Here is a 27,361-nt window from a genome sequence, read left to right as displayed (position 1 = left end):
TTGAAAAGGAAAGATGCACATCCCTAATGAATCCTAATACAAAACACATCATACTGAGTCTGGGAAGTACAACAAGTTGGAAATTCTCAGGTACTTCCAGGAGATGTAGTCAACTGTGACATAATACTGACTGACTGACCCAGGGTGATCAGCCTTTTCAGATGATAGGCATACTCAACAGTACAGAATACTGACTGACTGACCCAGGGTGATCAGCCTTTTCAGATGATAGGCATACTCAACAGTACAGAATACTGACTGACTGACCCAGGGTGATCAGCCTTTTCAGATGATAGGCATACTCAACAGTACAGAATACTGACTGACTGACCCAGGGTGATCAGCCTTCTCAGATGATAGGCATACTCAACAGTACAGAATACTGACTGACTGACCCAGGGTGATCAGCCTTTTCAGATGATAGGCATACTCAACAGTACAGAATACTGACTGACTGACCCAGGGTGATCAGCCTTTTCAGATGATAGGCATACTCAACAGTACAGAATACTGACTGACTGACCCAGGGTGATCAGCCTTTTCAGATGATAGGCATACTCAACAGTACAGAATACTGACTGACTGACCCAGGGTGATCAGCCTTTTCAGATGATAGGCATACTCAACAGTACAGAATACTGACTGACTGACCCAGGGTGATCAGCCTTTTCAGATGATAGGCATACTCAACAGTACAGAATACTGTACTTGAAAGATGAGCTGCTGCATAATGTAGGTATGTACTGGTGAGACGGACAATGTCAGGGTGAGGGAGAATGTGACAGAAAATAAGTGCCAGAGATAGCGTGGGGGACGAGAAGTATGCTGCATGTGTTTCGCCTATGAGTGTGTGTGTGTTGCATGCGAGTGTGTGTGTTGCATGCAAGTGTGTATGCAAACGCATTCCCTGGCAGACCTGTGGGTGCAGAGTTGTGTCCTGACCACTGCTGAGCGTGCCAGACCGGACAGGACACAGAGAGGCAGTGTTCACCACGCATGAGTGATTTAGTTTCAGCATCAGGACAAAACCCCAGTGTCTGGTTTCCCCCAAAACAACACAGAACAATGGGTGTCATTTTTGTTCCCACTTTAAATTAAACATAAAAAAGTCATTAGCCTAAAAGGCCCTCCTTGCATTATTCAACCAGATCTAAAGTAACAGCATTCCTTCAATTTGAGACATGATATGTTGATAGACTGGCCCATCATTACAGAACTAGTCTACACTATAGTTAAATTATATTAGTTATAGCCTCATGAAAATACAATGAATATATTATACACTAATAATACATAGAATTATTAAATGGTATAGTGGAGGAGATCAATACATTGCTTAGGGATGGTTTACAAATACACCTCTTGAGAAATTCCTTTGCTAAATCAATTATCGATCTCAACTTCCTAAGCATGATCAATTAGACTACAATCTCAGTCCCATTAGCAGATCTGAAAATACTTTAAAGACATCTGCCTAGGTGTAAAGCAAAACATTGTACTTGGATGGTTACAATTACTATGTAGTTATGTAATTTTACCATTTAATAAATATCACAACAGCAAAAATGCTTCATTATACTTATGTAGATACAGTTTGGGAAATATTTTCAGTAAATAAAGCATTTTGAAAACAATGATACAATAAAAGTGCAATTTTGATAATTATTATCAAACGATAGGGTCTCTTTACATTAAGCATCACTCCGTCAAGGGAAATATTGTATTGTTTCTAACAAATATGCTATATCTACATATATTTCAGGATGTTGTGTATCCCTGGAAATATTACGAATTCATGTAAATATTATACTTTTTAAAACATAGCTTGTCCCAAAAAAAGTATTCTCTTGGCAGAACTTATGGGTTAAGTTGAGTCAATGGGACAGGGTAAGTTAACCTACACATTTCTGTACTGAATAAAATATTACCACTACCTTTTTAAAACCATGTCTATCTTTACTTCTCAAACACAATCACAATTGCTTTTTTGTCTTTTAAGCACAATTCAACACAGGCTTAACACCTAACAAACACTTTGTACTTAAAAATAAATAATTGAAACATAGGCCAAGACCTGTTGTTTACTCATATTCCAATGATAATGCCTTGCATTTTTCCTGGGAAGAAAACACTTAAATTTGCTAAACTTGCCATGGGCTTACCCCATGGCCATTGGCTCAACTTGCCCAGGACAAACATTTTGACGATAAGGACACACTTATGTTAGGTTTAGGACCTCATAATGAAGCTTAGAGACCCCAACCGATTTATAGAACAATCTAATAGCTGCAATATGTAATTTTTGGGGCAGCCAAACCAAATTCACATAGAAATGTTAGTTACAGATCTGTCCTTTTCAATGAAAGCAAGTCTAAGAAGCGGTAGATATGTTCTATGTGCAATATTTCTATGCTTTCCATAATTAAGTTGAATTTTCTGTCCTTTTACTTTTGGTTTTCCACACCAGCTTCAAACAGCTGAAAATACAATATCATTGGTTATTGAAAATATATTTCACAGCGGTTTAAATGGTACAATGATTCTCTACACTATGCTTGTTTTCCCACAAACTGAAATTAGGCGAACTATTCAAATTTTTGCAACCGGGAAACGGCAGTGTGATTTCTGCATATTGCACATTTAAAATGATCTACTTCGGTTTAGATATAAGCATCATGAAACCTCTAACACAATATATTCATTTGACTTGGTGAAAATTAGTTTTTTGAACCCAACTTGTTAACCACTTTCTCCATGTGGTTTTTCCATCACAGACTTCTTGAAATGATGACCTCTTCTTAAATATTTGGTCTAATGATTAATGTTGCGTATGGTTTCCTAGAAACAATGGTGGCTCAATTTACCCCACTCTCCCCTACAGCTTTATAGTCAGTATCCTAAATAGCAAAACTATTCCTGGCTAGGAGGACCGAAACTGTAACAGGTTGGTGGAGAGTACGATACCGATACACCTGCTAAACTTCATAATAATAAACATACCTTGGTGCTCGACGTTGGCGGTATCTGCGAATCCTTGTGTCGCTCAGGTGAGATGAATGTTATTTTTTACTCGAACTGAATAAAAACTTTCACCTGATTGAAAATATGAAACAAATGGTATTTGAGAAAGAACACAGCTAATACGCTTCCCGTATGGCTACCTTGGCCACACAGGAAAGAAAAGCCTGAAAGGTAATAGAATTGCATCCAGCCCAACCAATGGGCAGATGAGTGGGCGGGGCTTTCCGAATACTAGCCCTTGTATGAAATATTCCGCTTAGAAATTGATTGCAAATCATTAAGGATGACTTGGATTTGAACTCCTATCACATTTCAAATTATTTATTCAAACATAAAGGTGAGTTTAAATGTTATTCATCTCCAACCCATAAGTAGGTTATACAAGCTGAAGGTCATCGGACAGGTTAAGAAATGCCTGTGGAATGTTTGTACAATAAGCAACAAAGTTTCTTACACACCATAAAGGCCAACTACAGCCTGTTCTTGTCTTTAATTGTAAGACATTACCTTTATTTAATAGGGAAGCCCTTTAGAAATTAGTGTGCATATAATCTGAACATCAGTGTCTATTCCCTTGGCACAAAAGGGTTAATGTTCCCCAAGAAGTGCAATGTGGGTTGAAAGTAGCTAATCATTTTTAAGAGCCTTTGCATACTAGAGCTATACAAACTACTTTGTTTCAGTAATGCACGGCCTAGCATCGTTAAGCACACGCTCTATTGCAGAGGACCCAACAATGTTGTTAAACCACTTACAGAGAAAGTAACCATGCAGATGCATGGTCACTCCAGAACACAGCTATTTTTACTGTTGATCGGTTTTGGGATACTTCCCCTCAGATGACCAGGGGACTTTTGTCAGGCAGATCAGAAAGCCCCACTTGGCATTTTAAAATGTTTCCAAGACAGGTTCCAAGGTAAACACAGTCAATGTAGTGATATTACAATTCATGTCCACAGGGTGGCAATTCAGGCCTTGGAACAACAGGTACAAGAGCCAGTATGACTAGCCTTAAAGGGGGGATTTCCAGATATGTGGGGTTTCTTAAGAGAAGCCAGCTGCCATTTAAGGGCTCGGTCTTAAAATGTGTTGTGTGTTGTGTTCAATGAATGAGGTTTCTACAATCAACCAAAATCACATTCTTAAATACATCTACATCCAAGTGTATTGACATAATGGTACAATGTATTGGAAACCACAGGTAAATTAAACATAACCATATATATTTTATTCTCAATACAGTAAAATACAAATTATATTCAGGACAGACTCAGAAATCCCATTAGTAACAAGTAATACTTCATAAGAGATTTTAAATGACATGTTATTCCAAGTTTGAATAACAAACTCATAAGAGTACCTTTACTTAATATTGCATCCATAATACATCTGTTATCAATAGTTTAAAACTAACCCAATTAAAACTACTGTACTTTGTATGCTGATGAGACAGTTAAAAATAAGTACAACATACTGTATAAACTTCTACAACTGCTTGACATACAGACATATCTCAAAAGACATCTCGGATCAATTTCAAAAGGGCTAGCTAGAGCTTTCTCACGTAAAGTAGAAACTGAGATGCTTTTCTTATGATCAACTGTACATCTCACACCAACATCCATCCATTCAATCTGATCAGCAATATACATTGCATGGATTTAAATGTCTCCATATCAAATACAGAAAAGACAATATTAGCACTTGATCTAAAGACATCAATGATGATAATGCTTATGACAATGACAGACATTGGTGAAGCAGGAGACAAGGCATACAATACAGTAACAAAAATGATTAATAAACATATTGATATACAGTGTTCAGAGACTCAAGTGTCACCTAACATTTTTTGAAGAAAAAAGCTCAGAAAATGTGCATATAATCTCAAAAATGTATTTACAACTTAATTTCAATACAAATGTTAAACTGTAGTAGAAATTTACCCTAAAAGAAATATTTTATATACAATTTATACATATTTGTATTTAAATAGAGACATGCAAGTGTTAAGTCTTTCTATTGAAGGTCAGAACATTTCATTTTACCCTGGATTTATTCAAGTTATAACTAACTATACTTACATTGAAATATGGTATCAAACAACCCACACAATATCTTCCAAACACTTAAAATAATATTCAGTAAAAGCCAAACAAAGAAAAAAAAATGGTTGACAAGCTAAAGTGGCAGAAAAACAAATACATATGAGTGAAAGCCTTGTGAGAAATGTACATCTGAATAGGATGGAACACAAGCCTTGCAGCTGTACTTAAAAGTTTACCAGTGTATGAAGACATGGCTACATGAACACACACACCCAGAGAACTATCTGAGAAAAGTGGCCTCCAGCTTAAGGTATAAAATGGCTTAAGCCATCCATGTTTGGTTACAAAAGCAGATGTATACCAGTAAATCAGTGGACAAGCATGAGGCATAAGCTAAAAGCATTGGACATTTGTGTCAAACAAAATAGGTTTTGGCCAACAATTAAAAAGTGGAAATTCCTGATTTCAAACTAAAAGCCAAAAAAAGGATTTACAAAGATTTTACTTTTAAAAAATCCTGCATAGATAAAACATCTTCCATTACTCTGAGTGCAAGAAGAAATAACAGTTTCCCCAAAATTAAAGACCAGGGTGCCAATGAGAAAAAGGTACTAGTGTTTCCAGCATGTGTATATTATACATGGGCTAATAGGAAAAAACCCTTCATCATACAATACCACTTATGCATCAAGTTCACTTTTCTGTTGCCTTGTTGCAAAACTAATGACAATACAAAATAACATAAATATTAGGGCAGTTTACCACTATAGTAGCTCAATCTAACCTGTACCATAAATTACATTTCTATATTTTGTAATACACAAATTACTATTACGCTATGTAGAGAACCCAGGAACAACTTTTAAACATTAAATTAAGTATGACAGTTTCATATTCAATACAAATACTTTGCATTTCAAGCCTAACAATCTGAAAGTGAACAACTTTGAACAGAGTAACTGCTTGGTACATAAATAAAATATATATTGGCCATGTACTTTGTGATTGGAATATAACACTCATGAACTTACAAGTCGATCTATGTATGGCTAATAAGCACCACCAATGTGTATGCTATTTAACCTATAAAAAGAATTGTAGTCTTAAAATGCAAGTGCATTCATGTCCTTCCTTGCAGTAAGTATCTGCTTTTGCCAGGTAATTTTTGAAGAAACTATACAAATAATTACATTGTGTTTCAAGGATAACATTTGCAATACCAACCACACACCCTGCTGCGCCTTAGAAAAATACAGCAACCCTTTCCGGTACAAACCTATAAGGAATCAAATAGAACAATAACACCTTGTTTAGAAATTAATGATCTCTCTGGGCAATTCATCAACAACAAAAAACCTTTCCACTACAGTCAAACTAGATTTCATAGGAAGAACTCCTTGACAAATAGGAAATGTTTCTTCAGAGCGATGAAAGTAACTTAAACAAAATCAATTGAATGGTGTATCACAGGCGAACGCCAAATGTGGTCATCTGTGCGCTACCTCCCCTTCAAATGGCAACTGTTAAGAGTAATGTGTGCATGCGTCAGTGATATCTGTCAGGCAAACCAAGCTCTCGGTCACTTCACACACCATCAAGACTGTCTTCAACCCACTGATCACAGCTAGCGTCCAGTACAATTCCAAAAAGTTACATTTGGAAGCCTGAAATAACTCTTTTAAAATGTCTCAAAATTTGATTTGAAACATTTGATTTGATCAAACCATTTAAATCCCCACCAACTTGGCTGGATCTGCATTTCAACACATGGTATATTCTAGTTTCCTGTAGATCAGATACAAGGCACAAAAAAAGATAAGAGACAAACCTTAGTTTTAAAGCACCTTTGGTTTGAAGGAAGTACTTTGGTAAAAAAAAAATAAAAAAAATCTATATATAAATAAAAGTCAAAGATGAATAATGTGCTTATAGCCTATAGAATTGTGTATTTCATCTAAAATAATTCTGCAGAAGCGTTGTGCCAAATAGAACAGTGACTTTCTTTTGCAAAACCCAAAGATATGACAAAGACCACTAATAGTGGATTTGCTAGTATGTACAGATAGCTTAATCCCCCCCCCACCCCTGGGATAGTCGTAGATCTAAGATGCTCAATATCGCTCAGTGTTTTTGGCAAGCTGGTGTAGAAAATGGACACAGTGTTATAGTTCATGTGTGCATGGAGGGGCAGTGGGGATGGGGGGTTATAGCATCCTTCAGGGAATGAGCTTAGCGTCCAGCCGCAACCAGTGTAGGCCCTGCCGTGTGAAGCGCACCAGTTCAGTCATGCTGCTGGTGTTGAAGATCAGAGGGCCCATCACCTTGTCCAGTTCCGTGAAGAACTCTGCAAAATAGACAGGTCACAGCCAGGGTAAGCAAGGTAAACACTTAACAGTCAAGAGACCTCTTGCCTAGGAATGGCTTGCCAGCTCAACACTTAGTTTCAATCTAATAGTAGTATTCAATTATTTTATCTAACGTCTTAAAACAAGCACTAGATAGGATATTGATACCTTGGAAGTTGGGCTAACACTGCCATATGCATGCTATATAGGAGACCCCCTCCCCCTCCGTCTAGTTTCTTCTTATGCTGATGAAGCTGATAAGAGGGAGTGAGTCAGGTACCTTTCTGCTCTTTTGCCAGCTGCTCTGCTTGGTCCCACACCTCGGTGGCATAGAGGAAGTTGGAGGTGACCTGGACGTAGCTGGCAGCCATCTGGTGGATGCGTTGGGGAATGGTGACCGAGGAGCTGCCGCTAGATGTGCCTGACGAGTAGCTACCAGCACTACCTGGGGACAGCTTGGGAGAGACTGGAGAGGGCATGCCAGCCGCTTTACTGAAAGACAAAGGTAGATGCAGATGGATGGTAAGAGAATCACAACCGCTCAAAATTAGATTTTTCCACCATGATTCAGCATTACGTCTGGACCATTAATTGATGACTCTCACTTCCTCACAAGTGAAATACATTTAAGAAGACTGTTGGTCTCAAGACAGCACACAACAACGAAAATGTCTTACTTTCCCATTCCAGGAGAGGGCGCTTGGGTGTTACTCAAGGAATTCTGAAAAACGCAAATTGAAATGCAGAATAAACACAAGCAATTTGATATAAACAAATAAACATAAGCAATGCAACATGAATGTCTGTCATTCTTCTGATCCATACAACAATAAATTAAGGGAATGCACACTTAAGCAAAAATATCACAACTCTGAACTTGTACCAAGGATAATAAATTACCTTCAGGTGCTCCGTGAGTGTTTTAGAGTATTTCAGTGCACTCTCCTTCCTCAGCTTGAACAGTCGCAGGTAGAGGAGGGACTGGCATCGCAGGCTGGAGTGGGAGGGAGGTAGGGATGAATGAACTTTAGCAGAGTGACTCAATGAGCAGTAGCACAATGACACTAATGTCCATACACGCTCTAAATGGAATCTATTGAGTGATGAGTCAGGACACCTACCACAACACGGCTAACCGTTTATCTGCTGACGTAGCGTCTGGGGCCATGTAGCTCTTTAACTTCATAGTGTACCTAAGACATACACACAGACGGAGACAGAGAGAAAGAGAGTGAGAGACTAATGACTGGTTCTCAGTAGGTCTGTCTGGCAATGCCACACAAGCACTCTTAAGAGGTTTCATAATATTATGGTATACTGTCAATTCAGTTAATTATTTGTCCATTTGTACAATTTTGGGTACATTGTGTCTTTATGAAAAGGTAATTGCTACTGTGAAGATAATTTCTACTTGATATCAAATTGTATTGGTCACAAACACATATTTAGCAGATGTTATTGCAGATGTAGCGGAATGCTTGTAAAACAAAATAATGGAAAGTTGCTTTGGAGCTAGAAGCAGAGCTGCCATATCTGTCAGCGATATCATGTTGAAAATATGTTAAAACATGTCATAAAGAAGTTGTCGAGAAACGCAGCCATTTGTTCTTACTTGATGAGCTCCACGGTCTCGGCATACATGGGGAAGGGGGACTTAGCCTCCTGAGCACTCTTCTCCAGTGCGTTTCCGCACTCAATAAAGGACACCACAGCATCCAGGTAGTACACAGCCTTCTCAAACCGGTCCATCTGCACACAGCAGCAACACACATTAGGAAAACCGTCTCTTATGCAACTGATTCCCTCTCACTAATCGAGTAGACAGTTAGTAGCAAGGGGAACGCTTCATGACCAATGCTTGTGGTGAAAGCAACGTTGTAATAAACATGGCAGACTTAAAATGTCATGAGTATTATGTAGATTTCTAATACAAATATTTGATGGTTTCCCTGGATACTTGAGAATAGGGCTAGACAGGCTCCCGTCTCCCAATAAGAACAGTGAGATACACGTAAGTATCTGATGATAATCCCCAGGTGAATTATTGATACCAAGTGTGGACAATTATAGCTCATCTAGCTGCTCCACTTTCAGTAGCCAGAGGACCCAAAAAGAGGATGCAAAAGCACGGAATAGTAAAACCATTAAACTCTTCTATTCCAGAGAGTGTGTCCAAAATAACTACTAAATTCCCTAGCTTTTCGTGAAAAACAGTTGTCATACTCTAGGCCCTCATATTCAACTCTGGATCTCAAATCCAGTTGCACTGCTTTTTTTCTCCTCCATTATTTCCCTCTAATCAAGGACTGACTTGGACCTGGGACACCAGTTGTGTGCAATTACCTATCAGGTAGAACAAAAACCATCAGGCTCCGGACCTTGTAGGGTAAGCGTTGAATGCCCCTGCTCTAGGGTGTCCAAACAAAAACGCATCTTTTGACCAATGGGTCAATGTCTCTATCATAATCCGTTCAAAAGCTATTGGAGTGTTTAACCTTGTAGGATGGCCAGAATTAGGGTGAGGGAAAAAAAGTGGTCAAAAATCTGGAAAATTGCATCGTGTCAGCAAGGCTGGATTCTGGGCTACTGGCTACCTGACAGGCTCACTTTCCCGTTTAACTCAGCAGCTTCTCGAATTCGTAGGACAAAAAACAGAGGTAAGATGGATATCGATTTTGAGTCATCATATTTTAGTATAAGCTTTTAATATTAATTCGACATTCCTGTTTGAAAATGTCTCACAAAAACAAGTATCTCTCTGAAATGTCAACGGACCACTGAGCGTATACCACGCTTCTTATTTTCAAAGCCTTTCACATTTAACTCAGCTCGTGTCATGCTAATATAGCTTTTTGCAACAAACAGAAACAACGTTGAAGATGACAACCACAAATTGTGAAACCTTCAAAAGTTGTTACAAGAAATCCGCACCGCTATGTCAGAGCTCGGTGCTTATTATTGGATGTATTAGGTTACGAAATCCGACTTCTTGGATATAATGCTAAGTTAGAGAAAGAACCCACTGAACAATTCAGAACGTGACTAGTCATATTTGTCTTGGTAAAATAAGGAAATTACATTTCATCAACCAAAGAGCATTTTCAACCCTACATGCTCTTGGTTTCACATTAGAGCTAACACAACCGGTTCTTACCAGTGCATCTGCATTGTGTTTCAGTTTCTTGGCCTGTTGTAAGTAGTGATCCGCAGAGTGAACCCTGAAAAAGAACAGGTTCCCCAGTCAGTTATTGCATTCGTTTCCTGTATGCCCAAACTTAGAAACATAACATACAAATGTTTGAGTATACTCTCTAAACAACTATGCACGAGGTTTCTTCGCCACAGCAAGTGGACGGACCCTTCCCACTGAGCTTTTAAACTGGTAATGTATGGCATCTCTGTTTTACACTGGCACATCCATTCCCCATATCACAGGCAACCCTATCCCCTGCAGCTCTACATGCTGACTGGCAGTGGTTATCCACGGTGGAGAGATGGCTCTTCTTACCTGTCCTCAAACAGCAGTTTTGATCTCAGGGACTTTGAGCCGTCCGAGGAGAGCCGTGGCACAGCAAGCTTGTTATCAGAGCCCTTTGAGGATTTCTCCTGCGGAGAGACAACGTTTATAATCCTATTCCTACGTGGGCTATTTTATGTGACAATGTGATGGGAATAACAAATCATGCCGTGGTGAAAGTGGTGAGCTACAAATGTTACATTTGTTTCCTTCCCAAATGTATTTGCAGTCGGTGGACATTTTGTGTGACACTTGAGCCAGAATAATGCTCAGTGCAGCTGGTAAAGGGCACCCTAGTTGTGACAGTGTGCATGACAGCATGACAGTGTGCAGCCCACATAGACGGACAGGCAGACTAGACTGACACACCCACATACCTTGCCCTCCCGGCTGCTCCTGCCCTGCTTGTCCTCGCCCTTCCTGTGTTTGGAGGTGGAGCTGCTCTTGGTGCTGTGGCCTCCCTCCTTACCGCTGCTGGCTCCGCTGGACAGGGAGGTGGAAGACTGGCTGACCGTCCGCTTGCGGCTCTGGTGCTCTGCCTTGGGTGTTCTCTGCAGCCCTCCTGACCCTGATATGGAGGGAGAGGGCACCGGCTCTTCCTTCACTTTGGCCTCCATTGCCCTCTTAGACCTGGTGTGGGTTGTTTTCAATTTTAGCATTCAATGTTCATGTTGGGTTGCAGAATTTAAGCATGTGATGGTATGGTTTGAATAAAAAGTCACTCACTCTTTGCTGCTGTTCTTGTGATGAGATGAGGATTTGTCTTCAAATCTGGACTTCTTGCTATCAGGCTTGGTGCTCTCGTCATCATTCTAAAGTGAATAACAGGGGAGGGGAAAGGATGATTTATTGTGGGTGCATTTGAAAGGCTTGTAAGGAATGGGGTCCTTGGTATTTGACTGGGTATCAACTGAACATGAAATATCACATTCTATTCTCTAGGTCATAAACATTAGGAAGATGGCCAAAACGTACTGACATTCAAGCTTAACCCATAAGACTCAAAGCCCTGTCTAAGCCCGGGGGGGTTGAGAAGGTCATACCAAGGATAATTTTGCCATTTGATTTGGAGTTGTAAGATCCCTTGTATAACGTATAAAAATTACATTTGGCCTTACTGCTATTAGCCCATACAAACACATTGAATAACAGATTCACTACAAGTTTGGTCTGAAGTATCTATCCAATATCAAGAGATTTAAAAAAAATCCTGATTTCATTTTTATTACATGTATTTAAAATCACTTATTTGTGTCACTAAACAGTCTCCATATATTACTTCCATACATATTTTGACTGGTTTTTGCCTTACATGGTGACATCACCATGCGGTAAGTTAGATCGAGTTCCAAACCTCTGCCAATAAGGCAAATTTTCAGTTTTCCGCTTCCCACTCAGACCACTCCCAAACAGTCCTGGCAAAATTATTGCTTGAGAAATTGGTCTTTGCTAAGAAACAATTTTTGTTTTCAATTAAAATGGTCAAATTAAACAAATCACAGTAAGGTACCTATGGGTGTATTTATACTTGGTCCCTTTCAGCTAATTTGTGAACTCATTTTTTTGTGTAGTGCGAACACTCCAAAGTAACTCAGACCCCCCAAAAGAGCCGCCGAAGCGAACGGAGACCATCTTGAGAGGTGGTCTGAGTTTGGTTCGCTTGACTGCAGTACGGTTCCCTTTTTTAGGGCAATGTGAACACAAAGCTCCCCAGGTTCCCTTGTCATTATTCCTGCACCACACACTTGACTACTGCAACACCTTTTCCCCTGCCATAAGCCCTGACATTGAGCCACAAAAGAGAGAAGATGATGTGCAGGTTCATGGAGAAAAAGAATGTGGCGTTTTTGGATAATGATTAGCGATTTTCAAGGATGCACAGAAATGCAAAAATATGTTTTGTACTGGTACAATGTTCAGATTATGTGATCTATAGGCTAAGAGAGCTTCATAAACGGTTTATCTGATTTGAATACTTTGAGATGACAAAATTTGGTGAGAATCACAACATAGGGTACAAAATCAAGGTCCTTGCAATCTGGAATCCTTGGGACATCCTAACTCTGACATTATCCTATTGAAGTTAACCATTGTAAATATTAAGGTAAGAGTTAAGGTTAGGTAAGGGTTCAGGTTAGGATTTAAGGTATGGACATCCGAAGGAGCCCGGATAGCACTAACCACAAACCTACATTCAATCAAAGCATTATTTAATCTGCATTATTGGTCTGCTATTTATTCTGTTGCCAATGATTTTCAGCTGTTCGAAGCTGGTGTAGAAAACCAAAAGTAAAAGAATCAAAAACGAAACATAAGGGGAAGCATAGAAATACCGCACATAGAAAAAGATCTACTGCGACTTAGACTTGCATTCAAACGAGAATGGCAGATCTATAACTCACATTTGTATGTGAATTTGGTAGGGTCGCCCAAAAGGTTACATATTATCGCTTTAAGGGATAACAAATAAATAATTCAACCTCATTCATCATCTCCAGCATCACCCCAACATGTGTGAAAATGGCACATTTTTATGTTTTGTAGTAAAAAAGATACAGGAACATAAAAGTTTCCAATGACATCATCAACCAATAAATAGACCATTAGTAGGCAATTCCTACTCATAACTGGTTAAAATCACATGATACATACTGAATGGAATCTTCCTCTCTTTTTTTTTACTACAAAACATAGAAACCCGCCATTTTCATGTTGATGTTAGTTAGGGTGGTGCTGGAGATGACTATGAAGTAGAAAAATTGCGAAATGTCCCTTTTACTAAATGCAATCTACACTATATATACACACACAAAATGATGTGGACACCCCTTCAAGTTAGTTGATCCGGCTATACACCGGTTGCTAACGGGTGTATAAAATCAAGCCCACAGCCGTGCAATCTCCATAGACAAAAATTGGCAGTAGAATGGCCTTACTGAAGAGCTCAGTGACTTTCAACATGGCATCGTCATAGGATGCCACCTTTCCAACAAGTCAGTTGGTCAAATTTCTGCTCTGCTAGGGCTGCCCAGGTCAACTGTAAGTGCTGTTATTGCGAAGTGAAAACACAAGCTCACAGAACGGGACCACCGAAGTGCGTAAGAATGGTCTGTCCTTGGTTGCAACACTCAGTACAGAGTTCCTAACTGCCTCTGGTAGCAACGTCAGCACAAGAACTGTTAGTCTGGCGCTTCATGAAATGGGTTTCCATGGCCGAGCAGCCGAACACATGTGCAATGCCAAGCGTTGGCTGGAGTGGCGTAAAGCTCACCGCCATTGGACTTTGGAGCAGAAGAAACGCGTTCTCTGGAGTGATGAATCACGCTTCACCATCTGCCAGTCTGGGTTTGGCGGATCTGGGTTTGGCGGATGCCAGGAGAATGGTAGCTGCCCCTATGCATATAATGACATTCTAGACAATTCTGTGCTTCCAACTTTGTCACAACAGTTTGGGGAAGGCCCTTTCCTGTTTCAGCATGACAATGCCCCCCACCGTGCACAACATGTAAGTAGGTATATCTAGCTGTTCGATAACACATTCTGATGGACGGGCTTGTCCTGCACTTTGTAAAAACCCAGAGTGCATTGAATGAATGTTGGAAAAAGATCTGGGTTCCTTTCTAAACATAGCAATGTGAATGCAAAAATGACTTGGACCACAAAATAGGTGAAATAGTGAACTGGCAAAAGCATCGAGTCCTCTTTCAAATTCAAGAGCAGTGTGAATACAAAGAACTGAGTTATTTAGCTTCTTTTTTTTTTTTACCCCAGTGTTTACTTTAAAAGTACAGATATTGGTCCTCGTTAAAGAGGACTATATGTGAAAACACCCTAATGGTTACCCAGAAATTATTTGATATTGAGATAAAAACAGCTGGATTGAAAATGTAACAGACCTTGTCATAACAATCTTTTTCACCAATGTGAATAGGAAAGTCCTAACACGGCATGAATAGCAGTGTGCTGTGGCAGGCCATACCTTGTGTTTCCTCTTGCCCTTACCGGAGCTCTTCTCAGAGGGCTGCTTCTGGAAGTCCTTGTCTCTGTCCAGGGAGCAGTCCCTCTCTACTTTGGGCTCTAGCAGGTCTTTGTAGGGCCGTCCAGGAACGCGGGAGAGCAAGCTCAGGTCGATCTTCACCATGAGCACCTGCTGCTGCCTGATGGGAAAGCGGTCATCCGGATCGCTGAGAGGAGAGAGCAGTTCCTTCTCTTCCATAGGAGAGAACACACACACTGGAGTCCTGATGCTCTCTGTGTACTTGGGGGTCTGAGACGATGAGGGAATGCTGTCGTTCTCCTCCGATTCTGAGGAGGAAGAGTCCGTGTCCACAAACTCCCGGGACTTCTGGGAAGTCTTGGTGGGCGCCTTGCTCTTTCGCTTGTCCACAGCTGGTCTGGGTGAGGACTTGGGCTCCTTCTTGATGTTTGGTTTGCGGGAGCCCTTGGTGGCGGCCTTGGGCCGATGGGGAGGGATCTCAGGAGCGGGTTCACTCTCAACCCTCAGCCCCCCCTTTGGCTCCTCCACCACCGGGGGCTTCTCAGACTTTTTCGGCTGTTTTTTACCCACTGTTCTGCGCTGGCCCGGGCCACCCTCACTCTGAGCGGGAGATTTCTGCCGGCCACGGCCGCTCTCTGAGCCCTTCTGTGCTGCCCTCAGGTCCCTGCTAGGTGTAGGCGCCCCTGAGTCTTTAGACCCGCCCTGCCCACTGTAGCCACGGCCTGAGCTCTGGTCCCGCCCCTCCTTCTTGTACTTGGTGGGTACATTACTGTCCACTGGGGAGGCCGGGGAGAACTGCTTGGCTTTCTTAAACCAGTTGTCCAACTGCCATTTATTGGCTGTGGCTGGTTCAGGCTGTGGGGAGAAGTGTAGAAATTTGGACTGGGATCTACTACATCATATTCTGCATAACTTATCAGGTCAGGTGCCAGAAGGTAAACATTACTGACAAGTGCTTGGTTATAATACAATAATGTAATAACTGGTCCAGAAGATAGTAGGTGAAAAGGAAAACTAGGCCTACCTCTGGTGATGCCGGGCGAGGGGGCTCATTGGCCTCGCTATCCGTGGAGCTGCTCTCGCTCTCGCTGTCCGACCCTGAACTGCTCTCTGAGCCACTGTGACTGCTGGAGTCGTCCCGCGAGTGCACCGCTCCCTCGCTGTTATTACTGTTGTTACTGTGGGAAAGGGACAGGTAAACGCAGTAAGTTAGTGGACAGTAGGCCAGGGCCGTTCATGTGGAGGCATCCTCAGTTAGTAGTTACACATGGAAATAGCTAGCTATTCTTATAGGATTTATTTCCAGTTCTGAGGGGGGTGAATCGTATCAAGAACTTGAGCTCCAATGAGTCGCAGTCTGAGAGACGAGTAAGGCCACTACCTTGCTGATGCGTTTCTGGAGGCGTTTTTGGCAGAGTCCTGTTCTCCATCACTGTCCTCATCACTGCTGAGCTTCAGGTCATCTTCCAGCAAAACATTACTGGAACATTACAAGGCCGTGGAAGTTACACATTAACAACACATATGGCTTCATTACCACACAAACAACTACAGGGAGAACTAAGCAATATGGCTCCTATCCTGTGTCCCTCAATGTTTGTGGATCCTCTGTCAACTGTGTCACGATCATTAAGCAGCTAGCCATAATGTTCTTAGAGATTTACAGGGTGAAGGGACACTCACTTGGCCTGATCTCCATCGCATGGCGCTGCCTTGGACTGGTGACTGCTCGATGTCTTGGTTGGTCTCTCTGGAGGTGAGGAAGGGTGAGAAGAGAACTCATTACCATTATGACAATGGTGAAATCAACCTGCATCCAGAGGTTCAAAATGTGTGAGACTTGAATGTAAAGTGCTGGGAAATACTTACTGTGTGCACCAGGAAAACTTGCGTGCTGGGTGTCCTAAAAACAATCAAGATATTTTTTGTTGATACAGAGACATTACATGCCTTTATAAGTTCAACCACACTGCTCATTACTACAAAAACAGCTACTTTTTGATTATGGTAGTGTTTAACTATATGGCATTTTCTTTATTCCAATATTTCACTGAAAATACATATTGCTTTGTTGTACTTTTCACACTCTCTCTCATGTCATCTATTCAGCCGGCACAATGTTTTGACTAGTCATTGGTACAATAAGATGCACATTTTTTTAATGGATGTCTGAATAGCATTTGTTAGGCCAACAAAACAGTACCAGTCAAACGTTTGGACACACCTACTTATTCCAGGGATTTTTAATATTTTTTACTATTTTCTACATTGTAGAATAATAGTGAAGACATCAAAACTATGAAATAGTTAGATTTGCACACTCTTGGCATTCTCTCAACCAGCTTAATGAGGAATGCTTTCTCAACAGTCTTTAACCTCTTGGATTTAGGGGGTGCTATTTAAATTTTTGGATGAAAAACGTTCCCGATTTAAACAAGATATTTTGTCACGAAAAGATGCTCGACTATGCATATAATTGACAGCTTTGGAAAGAAGACACTCTGACGTTTCCAAAACTGCAAAGATATTGTCTGTGAGTGCCACAGAACTGATGTTACAGGCGAAACCCAGATGAAAATCCAACCAGGAAGTGCCGCATTTTTTGATACCGCCTCATGCCAATGACTGCTTATATGGCTGTGAATGAGCTACGAATGAGCTTACATTTTCCACGTATTCCCCAAGGTGTCTACAGCATTGTGATGTCTTTTTAGGCATTTCAATTGAAGAATGGCTGTAAGGGACCATATATAGCATGTGGTCACATGGTGTCTCCAGCAGAAAACCGCAGAAAACCAAAATACTGAGGTAGCCATTTTCCCAATCGCTTCTTATGAGAAACCAATTGCCTCGATGGATATATTATCGAATATATATGTTAAAAACACCTTGAGGATGGATCCTAAACAACGGTTGCCGTGTTTCTGTCGATATTATGGAGCAAATTTTGAAAAAAGTTTGGCGTTATAGTTGTAGCATTTTCCGGTAGATTTCTCAGCCATGCATGATGAAGAAACGGGAGCCATTTCGCCTACAAAAATAATATTTTTGGAAAAAAGGAACATTTGCTATCTAACTGGGAGTCTCCTGAGTCAAAGCAGCTGAAGTTCTTCAAAGGTAAATGATTTAATTTGGTTGCTTTTCTTATTTTCGTGAAAATGTTGCCTGCTGCCAGCAGAGCCTAGCAATAGCATTATGCCATGATAAACTTACACAACTGCTTGTTGGCTGTAACGCATATTTTGAAAATCTGAGATGACAGTGTTGTTAACAAAAGGCTAAGCTTGTGTTTGAATATGTTTATTTCATTTGCGATTTTCATGAATAGGAAAAGTTTCTATTTATGTCCGTTGCGTTATGCTAATGCGTTTGAGGCTATGATTACGCTCCCGGATACGGTTTTGCTCGTCGCAAGAGTTCCCACATATGCTGAGAACTTGCTGGCTGCTTTTCCTTCACTCTGCGGTCTAACTCATCCTAAACCATCTCAATCGGGTTGAATTTAGGTGATTGTGGAGGCCAGGTCATCTGATGCAGCACTCCATCACTCTCCTTGGTTAAATAGCACTTAGCCAGCCTGAAGGTACATTTTGGGTCATTGTCCTGTTTTAAAAACAAATGATAGTCCCACTAAGCACAAACCAGATGGGATGGCGTATTGCTGCAGAATGCTGTGGCAGCCATGCTGGTTAAGTGTGCCTTCAATTCTAAATAAGTCATAGACAGGGTCACCAGCAAAGCACCCCCACACCTCCTCCTTCATGCTTCAAGGTGGGAACCACACATGCAGAGATCATCCGTTCACCTACTCTGGGTCTCACAAAGACACGGTGGTTGGAACCAAAAATATCTCAAATTTGGTCCCATCAGACCAAAGGACGGATTTCCACCGGTCTAATGTCCATTGCTCATGTGTCTTGGCCCAAGCAAGTCTCTTCTTATTATTGGTGTCCCTTAGTAGTGGTTTCTTTGCAGCAATTCGACCATGAAGGCCTGATTCACACAGTCTCCTCTGAACAGTTGATGTTGAGATGCCAGATTGACTGACCTTCCTGTCTTAAATAATGATGGACTGTTGTTTCTCTTTGCGTATTTGAGCTGTTCTTGCCATAATATGGAATTGGTCACAACACAACTGATTGGCTCATCAAGGCAAAGGTTGACTAAAGATTAAATATGTTTTGATTTGTTTAACACTTTTTTGGTTAATACAGGTTCCATGTGTGTTATTTCATAGTTATGTCTTCACTATTATTCTACAACGTAGAAGATAATAAGAATAAAGAAAAACCCTGGAATGAGTAGGTGTCCAAACTTTTGACTGGTACTGTTTATGTAGGCCTAACAAATGCTATTCAGACATCCATTAAAAAAAATTGCATCTTATTGTACCAATGACTCGTCTAAAAAATTGTGGCAGCTGAATAGATGACTTTCTAAGAGATAGTAAAATATGACAATTTCTATGCTCAGCCTCTGTACGTCTCTAAGGCATGCTCTGCTGTCTGACCTTGGAGGGGAATGGAAACTTTGAAGGCTCTGTTTTGCAGGGGGTGTGAATGGCGGTCAACGGAGGGGGCCAGGACTGAGTCATTTCCTGGAGGGAAAAATGGAAAAAGTGAAGTTGAGTAAGACCTCAATGACAGGAAGAAAAAAAACAATTTCTTACTCAGATTACAGTACATGATATCCTCTGAAAAAAAAAGTATTCTTACCTTTAAAATCTCATCAACACAATTCGCATCCCCAGTCATGGGACCCTACAAACATCAAAGATTGTACCATTGTTAGAAGAAGAAGAAAAAGGCTCATAAACAACAAACGTTAGTGTGTCATATTTCATCTTGTTAGTGACTAAGTCACTAAGTTTTATTCTATAGAATCTCTCAAATTGAGATTCCGTTGAACTCATTCTAGTTCTGTGGTTTTACCTCAACAGGCTGCGAGGGGATCTTGAGCTTGGAGAGCGACGCCTTGCCGTTGGACTTCATCTCCCCCATGGTGCTGCTGTGGGACTGGCCACTGTACATCGCTGATGAGGTCTTGGGCTCCACCGTCTCCTGGCCATCCATGGGGCGCACGTAGGCTGTAGGCTTCTGTAGCATGGAGCTGGGCTTGGACATGAGCGAAGGGGGGAAGGCCTGGCTGGAATGCGGGCCGCTGGTGAAAGATGTGTGCACACGCGACGGGGAGTCCCAGTTGGCCTCGCGCTCACGTGGGGACTTGGAGCGGTAGCGCTCCTTGCCGTGGTGCTCAGCACCCAGTGACCGGGAGTGACTGGAGCTCAGGGAACCCTTGGCTGGGCTAGACGTGTGGGACTTGGAGTGTTCTGAGCCATGCTTGCTGGACTTCTTGTGTTCCCGCTCGTGTCTTTGGCTACTGCTGCTGCTACCGCTACTCCTGCTACCGCTGTGGCTGCCCTGGAGGCTGGATCTCTTAGAGGACTGGGAGGACGAGGTGCTGGCCGCTGGGCCTACTGGAGTCCATTTACTGTTCTGGCCACTGCCACCGCCACGCTGGTCCCCAAACAGAGACTGGCCAGACTTCTCCTCGGAGGACGACGAGCCTGAGGGTTTGCCACCGAGTTTTGGAATTGTGTCTCCGATAGGTTCCTTCATCTCGTCGTAGTTTCCAAGCATACTCTGGATACGACTGGACAGTTTATCTTCTTTGCTGGACTGCACATACAAAGAGAGAGTGAGAAAGAAAGAAACAGAGGGTCACCTTCAGGACAGCAGTTAAGCACTTGAATTAATTGCTTTTAGTCTAATACATTAATTAAATATGCTACCCGAACTTTGGATTTATTCTGGTAAAAACTTCTGAAATATAAAAAAAAGTAGAGACTTGAATGTTTCTTATAACATTAAAGAAACATTGACAATGTATTTTTGTTAGGGAAATTATACTATTAGCCCTCTGATATGAAGCTTAAAGTTGAAACAATATTGAGGAGAGGGCGGCCCTCTCAACTAATAACACAAGAGAGACGATTGGCTTATTCAAACTCCCCTCCTGACCAGTGAGGCCATCTGCATGAGGTGATAAGGGCCTTCCATGGCTCCATTAAAGAAGTTAAATCAATCACTCGGAGGGGCTCCTGCTACAGATGACAAGAGGTAAACCACAGTGTGTGTAGCCTATCCAATTTCACATGGGGGGCCCCCAAACCGATTCTTTCTGACAGATACCCGTGTGGGGTGGGGAACCATCTGTTATCTGTAGCAGGAAATGTAGAATATGTGCTACACAAAGCTTTGCTGGTCTGGATAGAAAGCAGAGAATATCCATCAGAGCCCATTCACTCTAGTAATTGGGTTTGCCTTGCAATATGTTGTGTTGTGTATGTGTACAATGCATAAGTGTGCCGCCATGCAAGGCCTACACTTTGATAGAAGGGCTCTCGGTAGCAAACAGAGCAAAAGAAGTAACACCTAACCCCCATCTTTCACAATTCATGCACCAGTTTTAAACTACATTTACAATGTTATCAGGAGAGAACTTCAAAATGATATAATACACAGTAAAGTGGAGAGCAACATTAAAAAAATGGAAAAGCCATAGGCCCTGACAAAAATACATTTGAAGTGCATATTGGAGTCATTATACTACAAAAGCCATTTAAGATCAGCATTTTTCTGCCTGGGGAAAGATGAACTGCATCTGTGCAACCAGTGTACAAATGTTACCACGCTGCTATAAATTGTAAAAGTTCAGTGGCAGATTTGTTTAGTGGCTCTTTTAAATAAACAGACGTGGAATTTACAGGAAGACATAGTAAACAAATGTTACTAGACTATGAATACTATTTATTGGTCAGGACTGATGTTACATAACTCGCTGGAAACTAATCACAAAGAGGCATTCTACTGCCTACATGAGAAGATTGAGTTTTAGTTATCCAGTTGATGTTTCACATTTCTACATTACATGACCCATTTTGTAACTGCATGAGTAAACAAGTGGTGGCTTCTCTAAAAACACACAGTGGACTCAGGGCTCTGAGAGCTGTGGAACACAACATGGCTGCCATGGCTGGTGGTGGGAGGGCGACTTCCCTGGGTCCTATTCTTCATCAAAGCCCCCTGATTACCTTTCACTCTGCGGGGGCAAGAGACAGCTTGGCTTTCCATGTCGAACTCACCTCTCACCCCTTTTCATTCGCTACATGTCTGGACACGTTCAAAATCATCTGTTGATTGGTCCTCTAACTAAGAGAGGAGCCACTTACCTCTGCTTATATCTGGTTAGTGGCAAAGATTAGACTGAGCCAAGGTCTGAAATCCTTATAATCGAGTTGGTGGGATGGGAGATCTGGCTCTGGCCCACATCAATGCTCATAGAAAATGTGCATCCCTAAACCAACTGCTTTCTGTTGTTTAGTTGACTACAGAGGCCTGGTAAGCATCAACATCAATAAGGGTTAGGTCTACTACTCAACCACTATCTATGATAGGGGACAGTGCCATACAAGCATCCTAAAGTTGTCAAGACTGCATATGAATGCAGGTCCCCTTTAGCTGTGGGCTGTTTACTGCCCACAATGATATAGCAATTTGATGGGACAAAAGGACTAGCGGTTATGCACTTACCTCAGGCTCATTGTGAGAAGGACTAAGGAAGGACCAGATTAGATAAAGGGACAGAGGAGACTGATTTGCAGCGTGGACAGGGTGGCATGAAACCTCAGCTTGCAAGGCCCGGGCCCTAAATTCCTCCTGAGCAGCCAGCAACAGACCTGAGCCCACATTAACTGCAGCTAATGCAATTCCTCTAAACAGTGCACTTACCTCCAACTCTCCCTGCCACTGTTCAGATATAAAAACACGTAAGCAGTTCTCTGGGTTTAAAAATAGTTATCAATGAATCCTGCAAATCAATCATAGCATAATGGGAATACTTATAGGAGAAGCAAGTATAAACTCTAAGATGTAACTAAATGACAGAAGCAAAACAAAATGAATAACAAAATAAACTTACAACTTTATAAGGTTCAGGAAAGAGAGGGGAGTGAGCTGGAAAGGCCTCTCCTCCCTGCTGGATTTCTTGATTTCGCCTTTCTCTTTCTTTCATACGAAGCACATTCCGGTCTTCACGGTTCATGTTGCTAACAACAGAGACACAGTCACTAAGCGTGGAGAAGAGAAAATAGCAGCTTCCAAATACTTCGGTCTACATTAAAAAACACCAAGTGATACTGCAGAGTACACAAAAAAAAGATCGGGGGCAACTTAGGGGGAGGGCATTTTTCAATGGCTTAAAAGGGGAGGGACAAGAACATCTACACACCCCTGCAAGTCTAAAGCGTTATAATGAATGGGTGATCAAAAGCTACTGATTGTAAGGCCTATGTGTTGGAAACACTGTGGGACAGAGATAGCACAGTTAAGTCAATGGAATAAATGAAATTAGCATATGAACAGCTAGGCTATCTAGTAATAGGTAGGCCTATTCACTGCCTTCTAACGACCCACTTTTCTACAGTACATATCCCACCCTCAAAATTATCAATCCAATAACAAGACCACAAATCGTAATTTCATGTTTTTGTTTCTCCATCTCATGAATACTGTGTCATTTATTGTAATATAGTCGCTAATATTTCTGATGGCATGTGATAAGCTTTTAGGCGCCCCGGAGGCAATCTGCCAACAGGACCATCAACATAATTTCTACTAACAGCTTCTAAATAATCACTGCAAGTAGGGCTGGGCGACATATAGAATGAATTATATTAATTCGAATGTACGTTTTTGCACGATCTACCAAATGCTTGTATAGCAAGAATCATGTAACAAAATGTTTTTTCTCGTTTTTATGAGCGCTCATGTCTGCTTGTTCTCGTGTTGTCTTTTTGGTCTTGTCTCCTTTGATGCTCCTATGCTGGGTGCGCCTTCCCATTTACACCAGAGATCTGTATATAATGATGAGATGCTCATGCATCAGCTCTAACAAATGGTAGTTATTGTCCCAAAGGAGGGAAGGCAGGCGACAAGCTTAGGTCAAAAATAAGTCCATTGAAACACATCAAAACCTCTCACATCGCATCTTCCTCTTGGTTTACTTACACACACACACCCTCCCCGTGCCACTCACACAAAGATGAGAGATCACTTCTTCCCTGACAAGCGGTTCCAACTGACTTTTAGCATTTGAGTTTTGGTCCAACAGAATCGGTCATATGGACACCGAAACACATTGAGACATTTTATTGTAAAAGAGAAGTTACTTTTTATAACATTACCCTTTTAATGTCTCAACTGCTCAAATTGCCTGCAGAGCAGACACTCCTAAAACAGGATTATCAACAAACATTGATTTTTGGAAAATGTATGCTCAGTTTGTCACGCGCGACATTGTGGTACCAGGTACCGCTAGAAGCATTTTAGCCAAAGACTTATACTAGCTGTCTAGTCTGTTTTAAAAATGTGCACTAAGCAGAAGACACAATTATATAAGGATTTGGCTACTTGTTCTCATTCTGAGAAATAAGGTAGGCCATTTGATTTCAACATCAGAACAAAGTGGACACACTGTTTAAACTAGAGGTCGACCGATTATGATTTTTCAACGCCGATACCGATTATTGGAGGACCAAAAGAGCCGATACAAATAATACTTTTTAAAAAAAAATTTTTTTTTAAATCAGCCGATTTAAATCGGTAATAACGACAATTACAACAATACTGAGTGAACACTTATTTTGACTTAATATAATACATCAATAAAAATCAATTTAGCCTCAAGTAAATAATGAAACATGTTCAATTTGGTTTAAATAATGCAAAAAAAAGTGTTGGAGAAGAAAGTAAAAGTGCAATATGTGCTATGTAAGAAAGCTAACGTTTAAGTTCCTTGCTCAGAACATGAGAACATATCAAAGCTGGTGGTTCCTTTTAACATGAGTCTTCAATATTCCCAGTTTTAGGTTGTAGTTATTTTAGGAATTATAGGACTATTTCCCTCTATACCATTTGTATTTCATTCAACTTTGACTATTGGATGTTCTTATAGGCACTATAGTATTGCTAGTGTAACAGTAAAGCTTCCATCCCTCTCCTCGCTCCTCCCTGGGCTTGAACCAGAAACACAATGACAACTGCCACCATCGAAGCAGTGTTACCCATGTAGAGCAAGGGGAACAACTACTAGAAGGCTCAGAGCGAGTGACGTTTGAAACACTATTAACGCGCGTTAACTAGCTAGCCATTTCACTTCGGTTACACCAGCTTCATCTCGGGAGTTGATAGGCTTGAAGTCATAAACAGCGCAATGCTTGAAGAGCCGCTGGCAAAACGCAAAGAAAGTGCTGTTTGAATGAATGTGTACGCGCCTGCCTACCCCTGCTCAGTCAGATACTTAGATACTTGTATGCTCAGTCAGAATATATGCAACACATGACACACTAGATAATATCTTGTAATATCATCAACCATGTGTAGTTAACTAGTGATTATGATTGATTGTTTTTTATAAGATAAGGTTAATGCTAGCTAGCAACTTACCTTGGCTTACTGCATTCGCGTAACAGGCAGTCTCCTTGTGGAGTGCAACGAGAGAGAGGCAGGTCGTTAATTGTGTTGGACTAGTTAACTGTAAGGTTGCAAGATTGAATCCCCGAGCTGACAAGGTGAAAATCTGTCGTTCTGCCCCTGAACAAGGCAGTTAACCCACCGTTCCTAGGCCAGCATTGAAAATAAGAATGTGTTCTTAACTGACTTGCCTAGGTAAATAAAAATATATATATATTTTTTAAATAAATATATATATTTTTTTTAAATAAATATTATTTTTTTTTAATCGCCAAATCGGCACCCAAAAATACCGATTTCAGATTGTTATGAAAACTTGAAATCGGCCCTAATTAAATCGGCCATTCCGATTAATCGGTTGACTGTTCTGCCTTGTTAGCTAGCAAATAGATCCAAGTTGGCTAAACTTGAAATATAAAGATTCCTATAAAGATTAGATGGCTACTCACTAGCATATGAGCTTGTGCTTGAGAGATTGTTTATGAGACCCGTGTTCATTTTCTATAATGCCTGCTACGTGAATGTGCATTAAGCATGGTTCTGGTTAAATTTATAAGGAAAAATAAATTTTTATAGAAAAACTTGGAAAACGGGAACAGTGATTACAAAAAAAAGCAGGTTAAACTATTTTGATGAATAATTTTTAGTAGTAGCCACCCTTTACACACTCTTGGCATCCTCTCAGCCAGTTTCATGAGAAATGCTTTTCCAACAGTCTTGAAGGAGTTCCCACACATGCTGAGCACTTGCTGGCTGCTTTTCCTTCATTCTAAGGTCTAACTCATCCTAAACCATCTCAATTGGGTTGAGGTCAGGTGATTGTGGAGGCCAGGTCATCTGATGCAGCACTCCATCACTCTCCTTGGTTAAATAGTCCTTAGCCAGCCTGGAGGTGTGTTTTGGGTCATTGTCCTGTTTGAAAAACAGATGATCGTCCCACTAAGCACAAACCAGATGGGATGGCGTATCGCTGCAGAATGCTGTGGCAGCCATGCTGGTTAAATGTGCCTTCAATTATAAATAAACCACAGTGTCACCAGCAAAGCACCCCCACACCGTCACCTTCATGCTTCACGGTGGGAACCACACATGCGGAGATCATCCATTCACCTACTCTGCGTCTCACAAAGACACGGTGGTTGAAACCAAAAAATCTCACATTTGGACTCATCAGACCAAATGACAGATTTCCACGGGTCTAATGTCTATTGCTTGTGTTTCTTGGCCCAAGCAAGTCTCTTCTTATTATTGGTGTCCTTTAGTAGTGGTTTCTTTGCAGCAATTCGACCATGAAGGCCTGATTCACGCAGTCTCCTCCTGAACAGTTGATGTTGAGATGTGTCTGTTACTTGAACTCTGTGAAGCATTTATTTGGGCTGCAAGCTGAGGTACATTTCACTAATTAACTTATCCTCTGCAGCAGAGGTAACTCTGGATCTTTCTTTCCTGTGGTGGTCCTCATGAAAGCCATTTTCATCATAGCGCTTGATGGTTTTAGCAACTGCACTTGAAGAAACTTCAAAAGTTATTGAAATTTTCCAGATTGACTGACCTTCATGTCTTAAATAATGGACGGTTGTTTTGTCTTTCCTTATACGAGTTGTTCTTGCCATAATATGGACATGGTATTTTACCAAATAGGGCTGTCTTCTGTATACCACCCCTACCTTGTCACAACACAACTGATTGTTTCAAAAGCATTAAGGAAAGAAATTCCAAATTAACTTAAGGCACACCTGTTCATTGAAATGCATTCCAGGTGACTACCTCATGAAGCTGGTTGAGAGAATGCCAAGAGTGTGAAAAGCAGTCAAGGCATAGGGTGGCTAATTTGAAGAATCTTAAATATAAAATATAGATGTTTAACTTATTTGGTTACTACATGATTCCATATGTGTTAT

General features: G+C 41.1%; 2 protein-coding genes across 5 annotated transcripts in view; both read right to left on the bottom strand.

Annotated features, from left to right (window-relative positions):
* shroom1 (shroom family member 1) overlaps positions 1-3,161 on the bottom strand; it is a 49,735-nt gene extending 46,574 nt beyond the window's left edge. The window contains 1 exon segment of the mRNA XM_029627052.2: positions 3,001-3,161. The gene's annotated coding sequence lies outside the window, so the exon portion shown is untranslated.
* Positions 3,162-4,227: 1,066 nt separating this feature from the next.
* aff4 (AF4/FMR2 family, member 4) overlaps positions 4,228-27,361 on the bottom strand; it is a 37,417-nt gene continuing 14,283 nt past the window's right edge. For 2 of the 4 annotated variants that reach the window (XM_029627050.2, XM_029627049.2), the window contains exons 2-20: positions 22,909-23,035; positions 19,860-20,606; positions 19,644-19,688; positions 19,439-19,525; positions 16,798-16,831; positions 16,612-16,678; positions 16,310-16,408; positions 15,953-16,106; positions 14,911-15,783; positions 11,658-11,743; positions 11,309-11,561; positions 10,923-11,020; positions 10,569-10,632; positions 9,027-9,163; positions 8,536-8,607; positions 8,315-8,408; positions 8,092-8,135; positions 7,695-7,906; positions 4,228-7,413 (exon numbers count right to left, since the gene is read on the bottom strand). In XM_029627050.2, coding sequence (XP_029482910.1) covers positions 7,286-7,413; positions 7,695-7,906; positions 8,092-8,135; positions 8,315-8,408; positions 8,536-8,607; positions 9,027-9,163; positions 10,569-10,632; positions 10,923-11,020; positions 11,309-11,561; positions 11,658-11,743; positions 14,911-15,783; positions 15,953-16,106; positions 16,310-16,408; positions 16,612-16,678; positions 16,798-16,831; positions 19,439-19,525; positions 19,644-19,688; positions 19,860-20,606; positions 22,909-23,031 — 3,417 coding nt within the window. In that variant the 5' untranslated portion in view covers positions 23,032-23,035 and the 3' untranslated portion in view covers positions 4,228-7,285. The remainder of the gene's footprint in view (positions 7,414-7,694; positions 7,907-8,091; positions 8,136-8,314; positions 8,409-8,535; positions 8,608-9,026; positions 9,164-10,568; positions 10,633-10,922; positions 11,021-11,308; positions 11,562-11,657; positions 11,744-14,910; positions 15,784-15,952; positions 16,107-16,309; positions 16,409-16,611; positions 16,679-16,797; positions 16,832-19,438; positions 19,526-19,643; positions 19,689-19,859; positions 20,607-22,908; positions 23,036-27,361) is intronic. The other 2 variants (XM_065007203.1, XM_065007202.1) reach the window with 1 other exon arrangement.

The sequence above is a fragment of the Oncorhynchus nerka genome, linkage group LG22 (assembly GCF_034236695.1).
Source record: "Oncorhynchus nerka isolate Pitt River linkage group LG22, Oner_Uvic_2.0, whole genome shotgun sequence".
NCBI lineage: Eukaryota > Metazoa > Chordata > Actinopteri > Salmoniformes > Salmonidae > Oncorhynchus > Oncorhynchus nerka.
Note: the sequence above shows the minus strand (reverse complement) of the source record. Positions and strands in the feature narration are given on the sequence as shown.